The following is a 19,474-nucleotide window of genomic DNA, read 5'->3' on the forward strand; positions in this document are numbered from 1 at the left end:
AACCAGAATACACCGGTTTTCTGACTACTGCCGAGCCTCTCAACTGCTACGTCTAATACATATTTTTCTTATTCTTGCAGTAATCGGAAAAAGAAAGCCATGTATTTTTTATCTATTTCTTTCAGGAACAAAAATTTCTATTTAGACAATTTATTTTGTCGTTTAATTATTTGGATACATAAAATTTAGAAGTAAGCATTAATTAAATAATAAGTAATCCGACAAAATATATATCTAATTAATTTTATAAGTTTTTTTACATTTTGTAAAATGTTATAAAATTTATGACTGAAAATAAAATTGAATTTTATAGTAAACGCAGTACATTAAATGTTATCGTGTGCGATATGTACAGTCTTGCAAGCATTGCAGTTTGTATAAAGTTACTTATAGACACTAAATTTTAACGAAAACATTTATGATTGGCTACATTCTTTTTTATTATTCTAATTTTATAATCAATGTACTCTATGCAATCGTATATATTTTTTACAAATATACAGCTATCGCGTACAATAAATTTTAGCACTTTATCAATAAATTATAATTATATAATTCTTTCTTGCACATGTAAAATAATGTAATTTGAATTCTCCAAAAAGAACTATAAACATTCCATCTCCTACTGATAAGTAAATAAATACATATATGTTACATAAACATATACCAATTATAAGATTCACAGTGAACCAACTTAACCGATAAATTAAAACTGGCGGGATAGCTTATCGGCGCAGCATATGAGCGGCAGCGCCGCAGTCGGCGTGCACATACTCAATACTCACACATAGATAAATGAATTCGACGCGCTTGCTCTGTCGGCGTAAAGGAATTGCCGCTGCCAAGAACCGTCTGCGTTGCCGCCGCCGCGCCAGTCAGTGTAGTAGCAGTCGCGCCGTGGTCTGTGGTGGTGGTGATTTTACACCACGTTTCATACCAGGATAATAGCGCGCTTGTGCCGGAGCAAACGTGCAAGAGAGTGTGCGTGCGCGAGTGTGGTAATCGTATTATGGCGCAGCATGAGTCGTCGTCGCCGGTACTGTTCCTCATCTGCGTGTTTATCGTTCAACAAGCACTTACAAATCCACTTGCCACAATACAGTTGAAAAGTGTCCAATTGTTAAGCGATCATGGCAATCTATTGGAATTGGTCGGATATGGACTTAATAATTCGATTGAACAACTCAGCTTGGCACACCATAACGACTGCCGAACGAGTGTTCCTCTCAAGAGAATTGAACTTGCTGAGGACGGCACTCGAGCCGTTTACAAAGAGGATCATTGTTTGCACAGCATTAGAAAAGAATTACCACTCCTGTGCGTCGACGGCATACCTAGTTCTGTGGAAGTACAGCTGACGTGGCAGTGAGTGTTGTTGTTGTTGTTGTTTTGATTGTGAGAAATTTGTGCAATAGCCGGTGAATGGGACCGATATTTGAATAAAGTTGCATGCTGAAATTACGTTACTCGTCACGAGGATAATCCTACATATTTCGTACTGTTTGAGAACAAACTCATTATTGGCTTTTACTTAAGAATGAAAGAGAGATAATTATAATATTTATATATAATGCAGATATATTGCTACCATTGCTGAGATTTAGATTTTATACTGAAATATGTCACCATTTCACAAATTAATTTTTCTTGTTTTGAAAATGAACACTAATTGATATATACATTACCATGTTTATGTCTGCAACAGTGAATAAGTGCAACTTTGTAATGATTCTTATAGTTTAATTATGAAAATTATTCATATAGCAAGCAATGGCAATTTCTAAAGATTAATATGCAAGATATGTCGCTGACCTGAAGCTAATGAATGCAATTGAATAAAAAATAAGATATTTGTTCTCATTGAAAGTGCTCGTCATGACGTAGAATGTTTTGAATGAATGTTTGCAAAAGTGAAAAAATACTTGGTAATAGAGTGGATACTTGGATGGTTATTGCTTCCAATTACTAGCTGTAATTAATGAACTTTTATTTTTAGTGCATTGAACTTGTATGGTAAGAAACTTAGATAACCTCAATTGCAGTAAACTAACAATCTATTAACAGGCAAAATTTATTGATGTTTTACCATCCTACTCATAATTCTTAATGTAACAGTCTCATTCAATTGATTGTAACAAGTAAGAGTCATATATATGTCTTAATTGAAAGTCATAGATAGCTATCAAAAAGGTTGCCATCAAGCTCATGAAATTATTACTATTATAGTCCTATTTTATATTTTTGGGAGTATAATTACTTTATTGTGGATTTAATTTTTATTTCATTAATTTGTGTTTGAGTTTAGATAAGTTGAGATATGATTTCTTGTATGGGTTGGTCTTTACTGAATAAATATAACCTTAATCTTTAACTTTTTAGCTTAATACAATTTCCTCTAGTAAACAAAGTGTGCAAAGTCATATTTATTAAAATAAAACAAACATTAATAAAATTCGATTTTATCACTATCTCTTTTTGGTTTTATCAAAGGAGACTAACAACAGTGGTCTGCCAGATAAAATTGTATTTATCATGAATCAGACTTAAAATCAATAGTTTAGTACAGTTGAACTTTGATTGAAAAATTCTTTATCGTTTTTAGTTTGATAAACGATTACTTGGAAATCCACGTAAAACACGTCACAGTACATTATTACAAATGAGAAAAAGATAAATTTTTGCCAGTCAACCTACTTAATAATTGATATTTCGTGCGTGAGACGCGAAAGCGCGATAATATTCATAAGCATGCGATAATCAATCTGTGCACCGGCGAAGATTCGTATCGGAAAAAAATTAGGAAAACGACGAAAATGTTATTTTAAAATTGGAATCACATAAAAACTGTGTTGTTAGAAATTGAGAAGCCTAAAAATTATTTTAATATAGGAAATACAACTTGTGAGATTTTAGCTTATTCCAAGAACTGATTAATGCAGTATAAAATTAATTCTTAAATCTAAGGAATTTTCTTGAAGTGAAAAAGTGTTGCGTTAAATTTACTCTCCGAATGGAAATTCGGATAAATTAATTTTCTTTGTCTTCTCAAAAAACGTTTCAACTAAATGTTTCTTCGTACCTGTAAAAAAAATAGTCGCCCTGATCTTTGGCAATGGTACACACTAATCAGTGGAGCGTAAGCTGCTTAAAATAAAGTTATCTGCCCGCGAGCGACTCCTTATTTGAAGCACGTCATGTGCGTGAGTGCGTTAGCGAATAGATCAATGTACCATTGGATGAGCAATGCTTCGCCACACGAAAAAACGAGTGGTTTTTGTTCGAGCTACCGATATAGATGCAAAACTACACTAGACGTAAATCAAGTTGATAATAAATATCTGAGTTGGTCAATGGGAAGCGCGCGCGTAGCTACGAATTTGCGCGCGCCGGCGGCTAAAGTAAACTTGCTTCGCGTCTAGAGGCACGTGACTGGTTTTGATATGAACCGCAAAAAATAGGCCCTACGCCCCGTATCTTTTTTTCACTCCCTCGATGGTATTCACATTTGGTCTCGGCTGTGATTGAAATTCCCGAAACAAATCAATTATTCCTACGTTCACGCATAAGGGTAAGGTAAAACGGGAAGCACTGTGAAAGAGATAGCGCTAAACGATGATTTTTATCTAAATAATGACGTCACCGGATAGTATCGTACAATTCAGTTTTTGTACAATTGTCGAGAATATGAGTCAACGCTTACTATCAAACGACGACTTCTTTCGCAAGCTTCCCTCTGCTATGTATTTTCCACATAACCCTCTCGCTCGACAAGAATTATGTAACTGTGGGGTTTACTCGACCAAAAAATCGTCAGCAAAAACAAATCATCCGTAAAAAGAGCAGGAAGCATAAAAGGTTCATCTAATTTTAAACGTCAACGGAACGAGACAACACACGTTTATATTTATAAAAGCCTCGCCGTCATGAATCATCCACTCAAAGTATCAATCGATTATTTCGACTACATACGTTGAGTTCATTCAATAAGCTGATTATAATCGGCTTCGCTATAATAAGATTCGTGGCTGGTCAAAATCAATTGTTCACGCAACTTTTCTCTTTGATTGCACCGTAAAAAGAATTTCTTTTTTTTTCTCGAGTCTGAACAGATCAAAGCTACGCGGCGTCTGTGTTTTAAAAATAGTTTCGCTTTTGAAAATAGGGAGGCTCTCGTCGACGATGCCGCATGGAAAAAATAGAGGTTAACAGTGGGTGAAACTCGCGAAACAATAGGGTTAAAAGGGATTCCGACAATAATCCGTCTGCGTGTGTCTACTATTAGAAACAAAAGTTTGAAATCGATAGTTCGTAAAGCTGTTATATATATGTATATATACACACACGTGTAATGCTGCCTATTATTCGAGACTCGCTGACTTTCCTCTGTTACTCTAAGCTGGTTCTATACACAGATTTGAGCCGGAGAATCCTTTTTTGCATTTGGTAAAAAGATATTTCAAGTATGTTACGAAATCTAAAAAAAATCAATGTAATCTCTTGAAACAGAAAATGGAAATCGTCGAGAAATGAATAAATATACGATTCCCATTAGACACCTTATCTAAATGGAAACCCCCCTCATTTCAAGCTTAACAAAACAAGTTTTTTTTTTTCAATAAATGTAAGAGCTGTCAAAAATAATTTCAAAAAGTGAAGAATTTCTTGTATCTGAAAAAACGTAACAATTAGTCAAGTATAAGAACGAGTCATTCCAAGTCGAAATAATTCTTAGAAGACGCACGTAGTTGAAAAGAGAGAGAAAAAAGTCGCCTTCCTTTTAAAGAAAGAAATCGATAAGCCGCCGTCGGCGCCTTTATTTATCATCCACACCCACGCGCCTCTATTTTATTTTTTGCCTGATAAGCACGTGCTACCTCTTTCTTCTTCTGTCACCTTGGTCACGAAGGCTCTCCGTGACAGAAAAATCAAGCTGTTTCGACATAGATTATAAGCAAAGGCGTTGCGAATTCGCGAAGAATTCGGTAGACGAATAACAAGGCGAAATACTTTCAAATTTTTACAGAGTTTAGCACGCGACGTTGGAGGCTGTCGAAAAGAACGTCGACTGACTATCACGTTTTTCATAAACAATATTCGTAAGAAGATTATGGCTTAGGGAAAACAGTTCAGAAGGGAAACAATTAGTTACAATTGCTGCTCCAACAGCTAGAGAGGAGTTTGCAATTTTCGAGCGGGTAAAGCGGTTTTAATTGGTTGTTAGCGTTACTCTACAAATATTTCAGACCAGTATTATTGCTCGTATAAAAAATACTACCCGTTGGCATTGAACCGACTAACTTGTAATCAAGAGAATAATACACTGTACACATGGAAATTGTTTTGCTGAATACTTTGATTCATCAGTTTCCGAATCGATTTCCCAAATGTCTTACACTTCTAGGTCAGAATTAACATATTTTGAATTTACATTTTCCTTTGCCTCTCATGTGACGAATAATAAAAAAGCTCCACGACACCTATCGTGAAAAATAATCGTCGAGTCTTTGTATTCTCGAAACTCGTAATAGATGTCATAACTCAAACGCTGCGTGTGGATAATTAATAATTATTGTGAATTAGCGCACACACTAATTCTTTAAGGCCTATAGTCATCAAGGCGCCCATATATTTGTAACGTTAATCTATAAAAGACTACGTAATGTTCAACGATTATTTAACAAAATATTCGCAAGTCCCGTCCGCGAAATAAACGTTATAAACAAATGTCAAACTTGGAGAAAAAAAATCGCCAATAGATATACATCGCATCTGTGTAAGTTTACCCTTGGGCGTTGACCGTGAAGGGTGGAAGGAGAGGGGAGCAGTAACGACCTTAACCCCGTTGCCACTGCGGTGCATTCTCTGTTTCTTTTCATCCCTCTCCTCGCGCGATGCATCCGTTATGCTCAATTACGGTGTGCACAGTCAGATTTGTAAATTGAGTTTGTTGAACTTCCTTTGCTTTTATTTTCATTTGAAATTATTTCTAGTAAGTTTATCGTAATCATTTAGAGGGATTTAATTGGATTTGAAAGTTTTGTCATTCTGTACTCTGCAAACACATTTTTTTTACGTATGTTGCATTCATAACTGTCAATGTTCTTAAATCAAGAAATAAACTTACACAAATTTCTTAGATTAATAGGAAACGGTTTTAAAATAAAAAAAAACTACATGAAAAATATAAAAATGAATCGCCTTGTTGCTTATTTCAAAATCAAATAATATGAACTTTTCATTTGTTATAGTGCATAGTTTTCATCTTTGTTGCCATGCCATTGTCAGGTAAATTTGTTCTTACTTGAAGAATTATCCTTTACTGAGTATTGCATACAGCTAAGGATTCTGTTACGTATGAGATGCGATTTTAAAAGCTTTTCGTCGAAAAAGAGAAAAAGACAGTGTACGACAAAAACGGTGTCATATCGCATAAACTACTTTACTCCAGTTACACAAACGCAGTCTATTTCAGTCTTGAGCATTCATAAAACGAAACAAAAAAATTTCGTGAGAAAAACACTAATTCTATGCTCTGGCATTAACAGAAAGCTCGGGATAATCATTCGTAATTGGCTACTTTTGTGATCAAGGCTGAAATAATTTACATGGAGTAATAATTTTTTGTTCGCAAGAATACGAAATAGAAACTACTCAACCGCTTGTCTTCCGAAATCCAACCGAAATGTAAGTTCCACGGTAAAGGTAAAAATGAGAAAGAATGGAAGAAAACACGCCGTCGTCGAGTGTATAATTATCCAATCGTCTACTAGCTGGGATTTCTATTTCAGAGCGCAACGGAATTCAAGCACTTCGGACGCGTGCGGTACAATCAAGATGTAATTTCATTTTGCTCGCTGATTGACAAATAATGCCGTACGATATTGCGTGGCTCGTTCATTGTTCAAACAATCACATGGTAATGGCCATTAATCGGAGAGCAAGCCATTAATATCAAATGGATCACGAGTCAATATATCACTTTACGCTTTCGTTCGTGATTAAAATACTTCCACTTCCACGGTGCGCTAATGACAATCTGAATTTCTGCGCGTGACGACGCAATCAATCCAATCACATCTTAGATAAGAAAATTCATTTGATCTTATTCTCTTGTCGTCGTTCGAATATCCAATCCGTGATTCACTTGCGGAAGCGTGCACGAGTCAGTGATCTCTTCCGTTATTATTTTTTTTAATTGCAATTCGTGCGTCGCTCGAACGTCGGATAATCCAGATGATTATTTTCTATGTGCCGAAGGTCCCTCGAGTTACGTGCTTGGTTATTTTTCGTGCGCTTTCGACGTCCTTTCGGCAGGAAACAAAAGCCGTCGTCTGCGGGAAACTCGGCCTTGACTAGCTTCGCTCCATTTCCCGAATGTTCATCGATCTCGATGTCAAATTGTTTGAGTGTTACGATTTGCGCGCTCGCAGCTCGAAAACTTACGCGGATTCTGACTTTCGAAACTTTCGCGCGCGTAAAATTTGAATAAATTCGATTGTTGTAAGCGTCGTTAGCGCTGCAATTCAGTTGACCAGTAAACTATTAACTTTGTTTTTACGATGCGATAAATATCGCTATTCGCAATTTCGAACACTCTCCGACTCACCCGGCGAACAGTTAAGAAACTTCGATTAGGCGCGAGGCATTACTAATAAAAGATGTACAGTTATTACTGATTTTTAGACGTTTAATGCATGAATTCATACACGTACAAATAGCTTGATTATTATTATTATCATCATTTTTGTAAAAAAATGTGTAAAAACTTTTTTTCCATCTCCAATTTGAGGCATGGTAGTACAAATATATACCTCATTTTTCGTCTCAATTTATGTCGCATTTTCGATACATTTTACACACGTACTTTTTAGACATTTGTCAGTCCAGCTTATTAAAGTTTGGTAATTGAATCAACGTTTGAGAAGAAAGGCGTATTTACAATTTGCTATGTTTCGTTGCAGGAAGCTAACGCGCAAGCGGCGCGCATTGGCAACGGATGAAAAGTCAACGCGCGAACTTCGCATCGAAGGCATACTAGTGGAGAAGGCAACGAAATTGGAACACGACTCTGATGGCACAACTAAAGTTCTTGCGCTGCGTCCAGCTACTCTGCGCATTTTTGGCGTTGGTATCACCAATACGACTCAAATTGCATTCAGTGATTCTCCAGGCGAACACGGCGCGGTTTGCGACTCGATCAAGTCTGGAAAATTCCAGGTGAGAGGTTTTTTTCATTTTGATTTTTTTTTTGTTTTCATTATAAAAAAACAGAAAGCTTGGAAAATTGACTGATTTTTTTTTTTTAAAACGAAAAATAATTGCTGCATGAAATGACTAAATTTAATAATCATTATATTATTCATATAAACTTCAATGCCCATATATATATATATATATATATTGTTAAATACTTCTCGAACGAAACAGGTAACAGGGGTACTTTTATTTAATTTCCGACAAGGAATATTCTCTTTGAATCAGTAGACAAAGACGCGAAGACAGAGACCGCGACAATATTCTTTTCTCTCGATGTGAAAGTTATCTGCAAGCTTTTCCAAGTTGTGCGATCGATCACGTAAACTGCCCAAAGATTCTTTGCTTACTATTCGCGATGAATCTATTTCCGTTTCGGCCGAAATTCCGAGCGTCGAACGCGGCTCTCCGGCAATTTCCTTGTTCTTCCGATAGCCGACGCTAACCCGTCTGATCACAATTAATATTTTGTCCACAGGTGCGCGATGTATCGAGTGACATTACAGCTTTGGTCGACGTGTTGATGCCCGTGGCACAGGATGGCCAAGATCTTTTCTACGTGTGTGCGCTGCAAACACCGACCGACGGCAACTTCAAATTTCAGGGCTCAGAGAGCTACAAAACGGTAAGCACGGTTTTGTCCTTCTGTAGCTCGTATCTGAAAGTTTGAAGGAACAACGAGACGCTGTTTCGCCGCTTACAGATTTCGTCTTACCAGCCAAGACCATTGTGGTTGAGCATTATGATCATAGTCGCGTGTCTCTGCTGTTCGGCGATGTTTTCCGGTCTGAACTTGGGTCTCTTGTCGCTCGACCCAACCGATCTCAAAATCCTTTGTAACTGCGGCACGGAAAAGGTAAAGAGAAATCAGTAAAAAATATATGTAACATATGGCTTTTCCAATTCGAATCGAGCAAAAATGAGGAAAGACACAAATCGCGTTCACAGGAAAAGCAATACGCAAAAACCATTCAACCAGTGCGTGCCCATGGAAATTACTTGCTCTGCTCGATACTCTTCTCCAACGTGTTGGTCAATGCGATATTCACCGTAATTCTCGAAGAGCTTACGACTGGCATTGCCGCGGTCATTGGATCTACCCTCGCGATCGTCATCATCGGTGAAATTGCTCCGCAGGTAAACGCCTTAAGCTGGCTCACCTAGTCTGGCAAAACTGTCAAGTGCGCGTGTGAAATTTGCAGGCCATATGCAGCAGATACGGACTGTTTTGGGGTGCTCATACAATATACGCCACGAAACTGACCATGCTGTTGACATTCCCGCTGAGTTATCCCATAAGTAAAATACTCGACTTTATTCTCGGCGTTGAAATTGGCAATGTGTACAACAGGGATCGTCTCAAGGAGCTGGTCAAAGTAAGTGCAATCTTTCGTATCGTCCGTTGCCACACTGACGCGTCACGTGCGATTTCGTCAATAAAGCTTTTAAAAAGTGTAAATATGCACACATGATTTTCAATTGATTGCCGATGTGACTTTTGCACTTCAAGAAGAGAGAAACAGATAACGTGGAATGTAGAATGAAAGATAATAGAAAAAAAATGTATAGTGGAAGAATTTTTCGTAAATGATTAATTAAAATTGATGAAATAGCTTACGACGATCTACGGTTTTTCAGTGTGGACATTTTAATCAAGTCAAATATCGGAGTCTATAACCGAGTAATTACAAAATCCCAAAGGGTCCATCAAAACGCGATCGCAAATTAATTAGAAAATTAAATTAAAGTTATCGCCATATAAAATAGAGCGACAATGCTATCTCATTTACGGATGCTCCGCATTTCTAATTGACGATAAAAGGCACGTGAACAATAAAACACAAAGAATGAGAATGCGCTTCGCGTGGGAGGAGGCTGTTATCGAGCAGTGATTCTCAAATTGCCGATACATATGCGAATGACATTCGAGAGAAAAGCCATTACGCATGCGTCGTCTCTAATAATTAGCCTCCCGCTTCCGATTTCTATCGATGCGAAAGCTCTTCTTTTTTATGTATCAATGTCCATAAATTTTCGTTACTGCCTGTTTTTATTTATTTAATTTTTTTTTAACGAAATCATGATAGTTGCGTGAAAGTTGTTAACGAAGTTACGGTAAGCTACACGTGACCTACATTACAAATGAACTTTCTTTAGCTCGATTTTTCATCTAACATTATTGTGACGCTCTGCAAACAAAGTCTCTCAGACTTATTGCGTATTATTTGAGTTGCGATTAAGACCGCATTGCAAAAACAAAAGTAGAGAGAATATCCGAGATTGTCTACAAATACAAAGTCTCTTATCGCCAGGTTATATCACGAAAGAGAGAAAGAGTATAATGAACGATATAAAGTTCCGGAAAATTTTTGCACGATGATAAATGTACAATCGATGCTAGATGCAACTTATTACATAACGAGACGAGTGAAAGCATCAACATAAGTCTTTCATCCCGGAACGCGATATTCGACGGTTTCAAGTAGTTCGATTACAATTGATGCCTTGTATTTTATATCTGTAATGACTCGCGCATATGTCGACTTTTCTATGAGATATTATTCGTGATGATAATTGGGTTGCTTAGTCTGTGCGCATCACGCAAATTGAAGCAGGCCTAAACTAGTCTAAAGTTATCTGACACAAATATTCATTCACGAAACCCTTTCAACATTTAGTAAGTAGAAAAAATAAAGTCACACGTATTTTGACAGGTAACAACGGACTACAACGACTTGGAGAAAGACGAAGTGAATATAATTTCAGGTGCACTCGAACTGCGTAAGAAAACTGTTGCCGACGTGATGACTCGAATCGAAGATGTATACATGCTTGATTACAATCGCATTTTGGATTTCGAGACTGTATCCGAAATCATGTCCTCTGGTAATTATTTTTTTTTCAATTGCTATAAGATGAAAGTACATTGAAAAACGATGGCCTAGAAATTCGCCCAACTTTATTTTCGTCTATGCGCGTTCTATTTTAGCTTCATGCGTAGCTTCTGACGTCTACGACGATGAGAAATCTAAAAAATTTCCTTACATAGATTTAAGCGCGTCCTATAAGGAGATTGATAGCGACGCGGCCGTATCGATTGATTCATCATTCGTTCTTGAAGACAGAAAAAGAACAAAAAGATATTCCCGCTTCCGAGGTCTTTTTTTCCTGTTGCTCGAGCTTGCGATTATACCTCATTGCAGCTTTATCATCGTATATTTTTAATTTAATATAGAAAATATAGATTATTTTTGCGAGACTTTGAAAAAATAATCCTTTTGCCTCGCGTCTTTTTAGGTTTTTCACGTATTCCAGTGTACGAAGGTAACCGTACCAATATCGTCACGATGCTTTACATCAAAGACTTGGCATTTGTCGATCCAGATGATAATATGCCACTGAGAACCCTATGTCAGTTCTATCAGTACCCTTGTAACTTCGTTTTCGAAGACGTAACATTGGATGTCATGTTCAAACAATTCAAAGAAGGTCAGTATACGTTTTTTCATTTAACCTCTGTAATGAATAAATGTAAGCAATATTGAACATTTTTGCAGGTCATAAAGGTCATATGGCATTCGTGCAGCGGGTTAACAGTGAAGGCGAAGGCGATCCGTTCTACGAAGTAATTGGTTTAGTTACCCTCGAAGACGTGATTGAAGAACTCATTCAAGCAGAGATTCTTGATGAGACAGATGTTTTCAGTAAGTAATTATTTTTTTCTTTTTAAACTCCTCTCTGTGCATTTTATATGTCATGCAAATGTTTAAATGATGTTTTTTTTATAGCTGATAATCGCAGTAAACGAAAACGAACAGCTCACGCTGGTACAAAGAAGCCTGACTTTACAGTGTTTGCCGAGAGAAAAGAAAATCAACGTATACACATATCGCCGCAATTGTTACTTGCTACCTTCCAGTATTTATCTACTAGTGAGTGTTCAATAAATAATTCATAAGTGCACAAAATGTATTGGCATTCAAATGACATCTTGGTAACAGGCCTTTCTTTCGAATAACTTTTATTTAGTTAGATGCAAATTTTTGTAAAGATATATCGTTTGACATTGATCTTTAATAATTTACAATGTGAAATGAACAATTTCATTCCCGAATCAACCATTTAATCGCCCAATTACTGATTAGCATTTTTCACGCAGGTGTTGACGCCTTTAAACCGGACTCAATATCAGAGCCAATTGTTCGACGATTATTGAAGCAGGATATAATTTATCATATAAAAGTGAAATCGCGCGAAAAGGCTCGTAATGATCCAACAGCGGTAATTTATCAACAGGGCAAGGCCGTTGATTATTTTGTACTTATTCTCGAAGGTCGTGTTGAAGTCACTGTTGGCAAAGAAAACCTTATGTTTGAAAGCGGTCCGTTCACTTACTTTGGTACTCAAGCGCTTACTGCTAACGTAGGAATTGGTAAGAAAAAAAATTTTATTTAATTGGCGAATGAATATTGGTTCATATATTTTATTAACGGTTTTAAAAATAAATATATAACACTTTTAAGAAGTTAAAGTTTTCATATTCAAAGTTTATTATTGATTATGTGAAATTAATGTACGATAAATTTTAAAATATTTATAAGTTTTAAAAATCATTTATAAAGCAAAAATAGTACCGTTATGGATAATACATCGTGCGATTAAAATTTTCTCAAGAATTTCAGTTCCTATCACACATATAATTAACATTTATTCATTCAAATGCCTAATTGTCATAAACAAGAATATTACCAAAACGTATATACTTTATAGCTGGAGCAGCTGAATCACCAACAAACTCATCCAATCCACAAACACTAGGTAGCATCCAATCAGTGAACTTGGATGCAATATTGCGACATACCTTCGTACCGGATTATACAGTACGAGCAATTACCGAGGTGTTCTACGTAAAGGTCAAACGATCACTTTATCTTGCTGCTAAACGAGCTACTCTACTTGAACGTAGCCAAAAGGAAGGCAGCCAAACTGATCAATTCGATGCTGAGGTGGAAAAGGTTTGTGTAGATTATGATCGCTCTATATTTTGGAAAACGAAGTTTCAATTTTAACGAACTTATTTTCGACGGAAGTTTCCGATTGGCACAATTAGGTCGCATAGCATTTATAGCATTTATAGAATGAATTATATAATTATTTTTAATATTTCTTTTCAAACAATAATAAATCGTTGATTTTCTATGGTAGCTGCTACACTCATTGGACGAAGATGACCGCAGTATGCCAGAATCTCCAATACTACCTAAGGATAAGGACGACGTAAGGAAAGACGTGATTTTGCCGTCGCCAATGCGACATTCGTCACTGCCAGTCGTTACGACGACTGTGCCTGTGAGCGCTAGCCCTAATACTAACTCTAAATTTATTTCCAAGAATAATCCTAACGGACAATTGAAGAACTCACCTGTTAAGGTTAATTAATATCTATTAATTCTATTTGTACATTTTACTTGATGAACTCGTGTTTGTGAGTGTTTATACCTGTTACTATATTTATTAAGAGTTACGCTGTTGCAAAATATTATCATGATATAGTTTTTATTCAAATTAAAAATAATTAGTTGCTTTTTACACTATCTGTACTAAAGTTAATACTGGTTACTAAAACTACGTACTCAGAGTCTTTAAAAAAATTTTGATATACCGATTGAGCTTTCTGTGAAACATTTAGTACATTGGATTTCGGCAGACATTCAAAAATTTTTTTTTTTAATTTATTCATTAACGAAAGTCTCTATTAATTCACAGACAAGCTCAAGTCCGTCGCCACGTGAACAAAAATTAGATCTCGATGCCGAGATATCAGTCCGTCAATTGGAAGCAGCACGTCTGTTATCTTTGCAAAAGACACATCTAGGAGATGAGATAGAAGAACGCACGATATTATTAGACAAGCAGCAACAGGACAACAATTGTTAACCAATGCATGGCGCCAGTAATTAGTAACCCGGCGCCAACGATTAACACAAATTTGAACGAAAAATGATCGACTGAGCGCACGATGGTCTTCGAATGGTTTTGTAACGTGGATACGCTCGCTATGATTAATGATAAATATGTGACAGTTGAGGATTACTGCTGAGGTCAAGCACTGTAAATAAGCTTTTTGTCTGTATGAACGTTTGATTGGGTTTTGCGAATGAACTGTAAGATTTTTTCAGTTCATGTATACAGTTTTATGATTCATGTTGTCATGCAAAAAGTATGATTAATCGATTATTTTTTGCATCACAAGTAGTAATCGTTCGAAAAGATTTTTTTATTGACGCCGGAAAGAAATATCAAAATGAAAATATATTGTTTGCAAGAGATCGAATGTTTATGTATCATATCGTTGTTGAGTCGTTTTTCATAAAGATTTTTATTTTCAATGAATAAAAGAACTAAAATGATTTTTCGTCAATTGTCGCGATGGTTAATCAAGCAGCTCAGAAATAACAATCTAAGATTTTTCTTTGATGTATAATATTTTTATAAGCTCTTCTTTATTTTTTTTTGTTTTTGTTCACCTTAACAAACTTAAATAACAGTATGTCATGCGAAGAAGATTTAATGTTTTGCTTTTAATTTATATGGTATCTATATGTGAAATCCTCTCCAATTAAATTTTACATAATTGCATGAAAAAATGAGCATTTCGAGACGTAGAATGGCGTGCATTAGCGACAAACGGTCAACACCATTCGAGCCATTCGTAGCTTTGACTCGGTAAAAAAACTAATAAATAAAGCCTATTTTCTTTAGAGAATATTACTTCCACTCAGAGGTGTGCATGTATGCCAAATTTTTTCATATAAATAGCCCCAGCCACTTTTGCGCGTCGAAATAGATTGATATCCCTTGTCTTTTTTCGGTAATTTAATTCAAACTTTTTCCTCTGTGTTCCTTGTGACAAATTCTTAATCTGTTCAAAACTTTTATTTGTCAGTTTAAAATGCATTTGTCGTCTATAGAAGACTGTGGAATTACAGAATTCTGATAATTTTTAGGGCTCGACCTATAAAATTGTATTCATAAAAAATAATAGTAGTTTTAAAAGGTAATTCTAAATATTATCAACAATTGTTAAACTGAAAATAAGTTAGTTTTGATATAATTCATTAAAAATGTTGATATTCTTAATAAGAGTTCTAATTAGACAAAATTTATCAGATAAATTAATTTACGATATTCTCAATCTAAATTTCTGTACTTAAATTCTTTCTTGATTGAAATATAGTAACTAAAATGAAAATTAATAATTCTAATTATTGTAAGTAATTATAAGATACATTACGCAATTTTATAATCCTTACGAACTATGTAGAATTTTGAACTTTCACTTATGCTTTTAATGAAAAATAGACAGTAATATTGAAAAATATCATATATTTCTATGAAATAAATTTACGAGAAATGCAACTATCTCAAGGGACAGCACACAGAGTTTCAAAATTATGAAATAGCAAATACTAACAATTATTTTATCCATATTCTTCCTTTTATAGAAGAAATTATGAACTTAAAAAATAATTCTACGTGCAGTAGTGGAGGTAGCTTCTTAATTTCAGCATTTTTTTATGTATGTCGTTCAGCTAACATTAAACGTATAAGAATTGTACAGCTCTCTAAGATTCTTTCGTGCGAATGATCGCCGAAAAAATTTCTCAGAGAGAAGGCTCTATTAATTTATTTTTGTTTATTAGCGCGTGCAAATGTGTGTTTTTGTTTTTTTTATTGTTGTAATTAACTTAAATAAAATTAATTATTTGCCACGAACAAAATTCATAAGTGTCCTAGTCAGCTGTTACGTGCTCGTAATTGTCTTTGCTTGAACACTGCGTCACAACTTTTGTACTTATGCAAGGCAGATAGGGGAAGATGAGGATCATGTTTTGCCTATATTATTATTAATTTTTTTGTCAATTTAGTGCCTTAACCGACGATGGCGCCTTGACGTCGAATCATACACCCTGAGTTTTTCTATACATGCGTGTATGTGTATGTGTGTCTGTTTTAATTATTTATCCTTTTCTTTGCGGAGTTATATAATTAAGTTGTAAGCGACGAAAAATCAGAGATCTGTACGTCTAAATACTTTGCTAGCACTTAGAAACAAAAATGTCATTCTTACCCTTAAAATACTAGATGATTAGGTTCGGAAAAAGAAGAATTAATATTTTTTGAAACGTTCATATAAAGATTCACATGTACTACTCGATATGAATTAAGATTTTTTTATAACTATAAGTCTCTTATACGATAGCTTTACAAGTATTAAATGCATAAATAACAGCAATGTTAAGGAAGAAGTACTTAAAAGTGCTAATTTTGTAAAGAAACAATAGGTAACTACGAGACAAATAATACAAAGCAGTAATAAATAAAACAGAACAGAAAGGATAAACTATTTTATACACGAAAAGTATCTTATACGAAGTAATAGTTGTAATCATACATAACCGACAATTCATCGCAACTTTCTCTCTCTCTCTCTCTCTCTCTCTCTCTCTCTCTCTTAAAGAGAGAAAATTTTACTTCCAAATATAGAACAATGATAAAATCGAACGTTACTTTTGTATCTATCAATTAATTTTGAACAGTGATAATTTTGACGATAGCTCATGATTTTTACAATTCTTTTTTTTGTTAATTCTGTGTACTTAAGTTTCGTAAAATATGTATGTATGACGCCATGTAGCTCTTAGATTAATAAAAACTCGTCGGGTGCTATGAGAAATAGAAGAAAAAATAAAAGAGATACTTAAACTGCCATTTTAGAGTAAATCAACACCGAAATAAAAAAATGATACTATTTACTCGAATATACCACCTGTACTGCATTAAATCTCTTTCTTTTACATCGAGTTCAGTTTTTGTGAACTGACATAATAGAATCATATTTATATGTGTATAGATATTAATTTTACTAGTTTTTTCGAAAATTAAGATAATAGTGATAAAATTTTCATGGTTCTAACACATTGTAAATACAAGTAAGAGTACATAATTTAAAAACAAACAAAATCAATTGATTTTTATTACGAAAATAATCTCAATCAAACAAATATCACAACAAGCAACCCTAATGGTAATAAATAGTTTATTGTAACGGCGACGAAGCGATATTGTTAAATCATACTCGTGTCTGTCAATTACGGATAACAGTTGTTAAATTTGTATCAATATATTATTATAATTGATAATTCATAAGAAACATTGTAGAATTTATTACGGCGATCTCGCGAAGTAGGTGCATTGAATTTTAGAATTTTATTGCTGATGATTCATATATTATTATTGTACAATGAATTAGTACGTAAGGTCTTCAGATATTGTTTCTCCTGTAAAGAGTCGTTCTCGAAGCCGATCACAAGTCATTTGAAGATTCGAATTGATTTTTTGGAACGATATATATAAATATAAATATACTGTCAAATTTATGTATTATTAATTAATAAGAACAAACAAAAGAATGATTTTTATTGAACCATCAAATTAATGTGAGCCTTAATTCGATGATCCTACCGCAACTGAATCATCCGTACATTCTTATCGGGTAATTATTATATAATTAATAAACAGTTATGTTTAACTGAAGAGTCTCGATTAATTCATGTTGACTTTAATAGTTTCTAGTTCAACTAATAATTGACATTGATTTCTACATTGATGACTTCTTCATCTGAGTTCCAATCAACGAGCTAGAAACGAAGTTTCAATATATTACACAATAAATTATCGATTGTTGTTAATACCATGAAGATTGTAATTTGATGTGATAGCAAAATGAATTCTATAGATTTGTGCAAATTTATCTGTAGTCAGCTACGTGTACATTATATTACATCAGTTGCTCGTTGCATTTGCTTGCATAAACATTCTTTTTTGCACCACCTCATTAACCTCCACGCGATATTACTGAATTTGTAATATTATCGATTTACTCTATTTTAAGTTTATTATCGAAACAAACTTTTACCGTTCTCGTAAAGATATGGATTATGAAATTTGTGGCTCAGAAATAAACGAAGTAAAACTCTAACAAGTGACTTGCATTACGAAAAATAATAATACTGTGGATAGACTTAAATTGGAAACAATGTCCTCAATGCTGACCGTTTACAAAAATCCATGAGTGGCCAGAATGCTTTACATCCTTTGCCTAAATGATGCACCTGAGAAAACTTGGCTCAGAATTTTCGATAATTTGGTCAAGTTGACTGCCACTTTAATGCGGCCTAAGCAGTATCATCATTCTTGTTAAAAATGGCTCGGAATATAATTTACAACGTATTTTCCAATACACTGGGGCATTGAAGTTTTTTCCAGTCTGTTTTACGCATTAGTGACACCGATAAGTTCAATAAACATCAACGACCTTAAAACTACTGATCTGGCAAATTCCTAGAAAATGAATATCTTACGCTCGATAAAAGTCATTTCATCAGTCAGACTCCCAGATGTCACGTGATGTTCTTGCGGTTCAAACTTTCACTTTTAGTCTCTTGGTTTTTTTCGATCGAAAGTAGCCACTCGTTATTGTGGACGAGTGCGAACTTCATCACTTGTACATATAATACTTTTCAGACAATCAGAATAAATAAAATAGTGAAAGATGGTAGCTTTGCAATTATTTTTGGTAATTATCAGAATAACAAAAAACTGTATGGTATCGATTTCATAAATTATTAACTGTTTAGGCATCGTATGCCTTGCTATGGGCTCAAGTATTGAGTGCAGGGCCTGTGACTCTTTTACGTGATTTGGTGCAGTGGAATATTGTCGGTATCCCGATCATCCATGAGGTCAGTAAATACAACTTGTTGCAGTATAACTTACCGATTTCCTTTTAATTTTGAAAACAAAAAGCTTTCGACAAATAATTCTAAATTATGTTTAAAACACGTATATATCCACGTATCTTCTGTTTTCAAAGTAAAATTTCATTGTACGTTATAGAAATCCACTTGGAATTTTGATCCCGATGAAGGCAAGCAAAGACAAGTTACGTACGAGATGTTCAACGGAAGACTGGGAAACGTTGCTATAGCACGTTTAGGTTTAGGCTACGACTCTTGAAAATCTAAATAAATTGTAGCGGTAAATAAGTTTGTACATTGAGAAGGCAAATAAACAACAGTAAAAAGTTCATGCTTATATACTTCCATTTATTCTAAGATCTAATTTTGGTCAGACTGCACGCGTGATCATCTCAGAAGTG

The 19,474-nt window shown here is 34.8% G+C and overlaps 1 protein-coding gene across 2 annotated transcripts; it reads left to right on the forward strand.

Annotated features, from left to right (window-relative positions):
* Positions 1-737: 737 nt before the first annotated feature.
* LOC131666393 (unextended protein) lies at positions 738-18,347 on the forward strand. Of its 2 annotated transcripts, XM_058939034.1 has the most exons (15): positions 738-1,365; positions 7,962-8,217; positions 8,732-8,878; positions 8,957-9,109; positions 9,202-9,390; positions 9,456-9,629; positions 10,968-11,139; positions 11,551-11,742; positions 11,811-11,957; positions 12,042-12,185; positions 12,413-12,685; positions 13,024-13,268; positions 13,459-13,530; positions 13,645-13,683; positions 14,020-18,347. In XM_058939034.1, the coding sequence occupies exons 1-15, from the start codon at positions 1,010-1,012 to the stop codon at positions 14,188-14,190; spliced, it is 2,730 nt and encodes a 909-aa protein (XP_058795017.1). In that variant the 5' UTR covers positions 738-1,009; the 3' UTR covers positions 14,191-18,347. The 2 variants fall into 2 exon arrangements, with proteins under 2 accessions (XP_058795017.1, XP_058795016.1); XM_058939033.1 differs by having other exon boundaries at positions 739-1,365; positions 13,459-13,683; positions 14,020-18,346.
* Positions 18,348-19,474: the final 1,127 nt, after the last annotated feature.

This window comes from Phymastichus coffea, unplaced genomic scaffold, assembly GCF_024137745.1.
Source record: "Phymastichus coffea isolate CEN01 unplaced genomic scaffold, Cenicafe_Pcof_1.1 PCOF00058, whole genome shotgun sequence".
NCBI classification, from domain to species: Eukaryota; Metazoa; Arthropoda; class Insecta; order Hymenoptera; family Eulophidae; genus Phymastichus; species Phymastichus coffea.

What these genes read in the sequence shown, in the direction of transcription:
- LOC131666393 (XM_058939033.1), top strand. Translation starts at nt 1,010, where the DNA reads ATGGCGCAGCATGAGTCGTCGTCGCCGGTACTGTTCCTCATCTGCGTG. An exon ending in TCAAGTCTGGAAAATTCCAG is followed by an intron (nt 8,218 to 8,731) that starts GTGAGAGGTTTT and finishes TTTTGTCCACAG; the next exon opens with GTGCGCGATGTATCGAGTGA. An exon ending in TCGGTGAAATTGCTCCGCAG is followed by an intron (nt 9,391 to 9,455) that starts GTAAACGCCTTA and finishes TGAAATTTGCAG; the next exon opens with GCCATATGCAGCAGATACGG.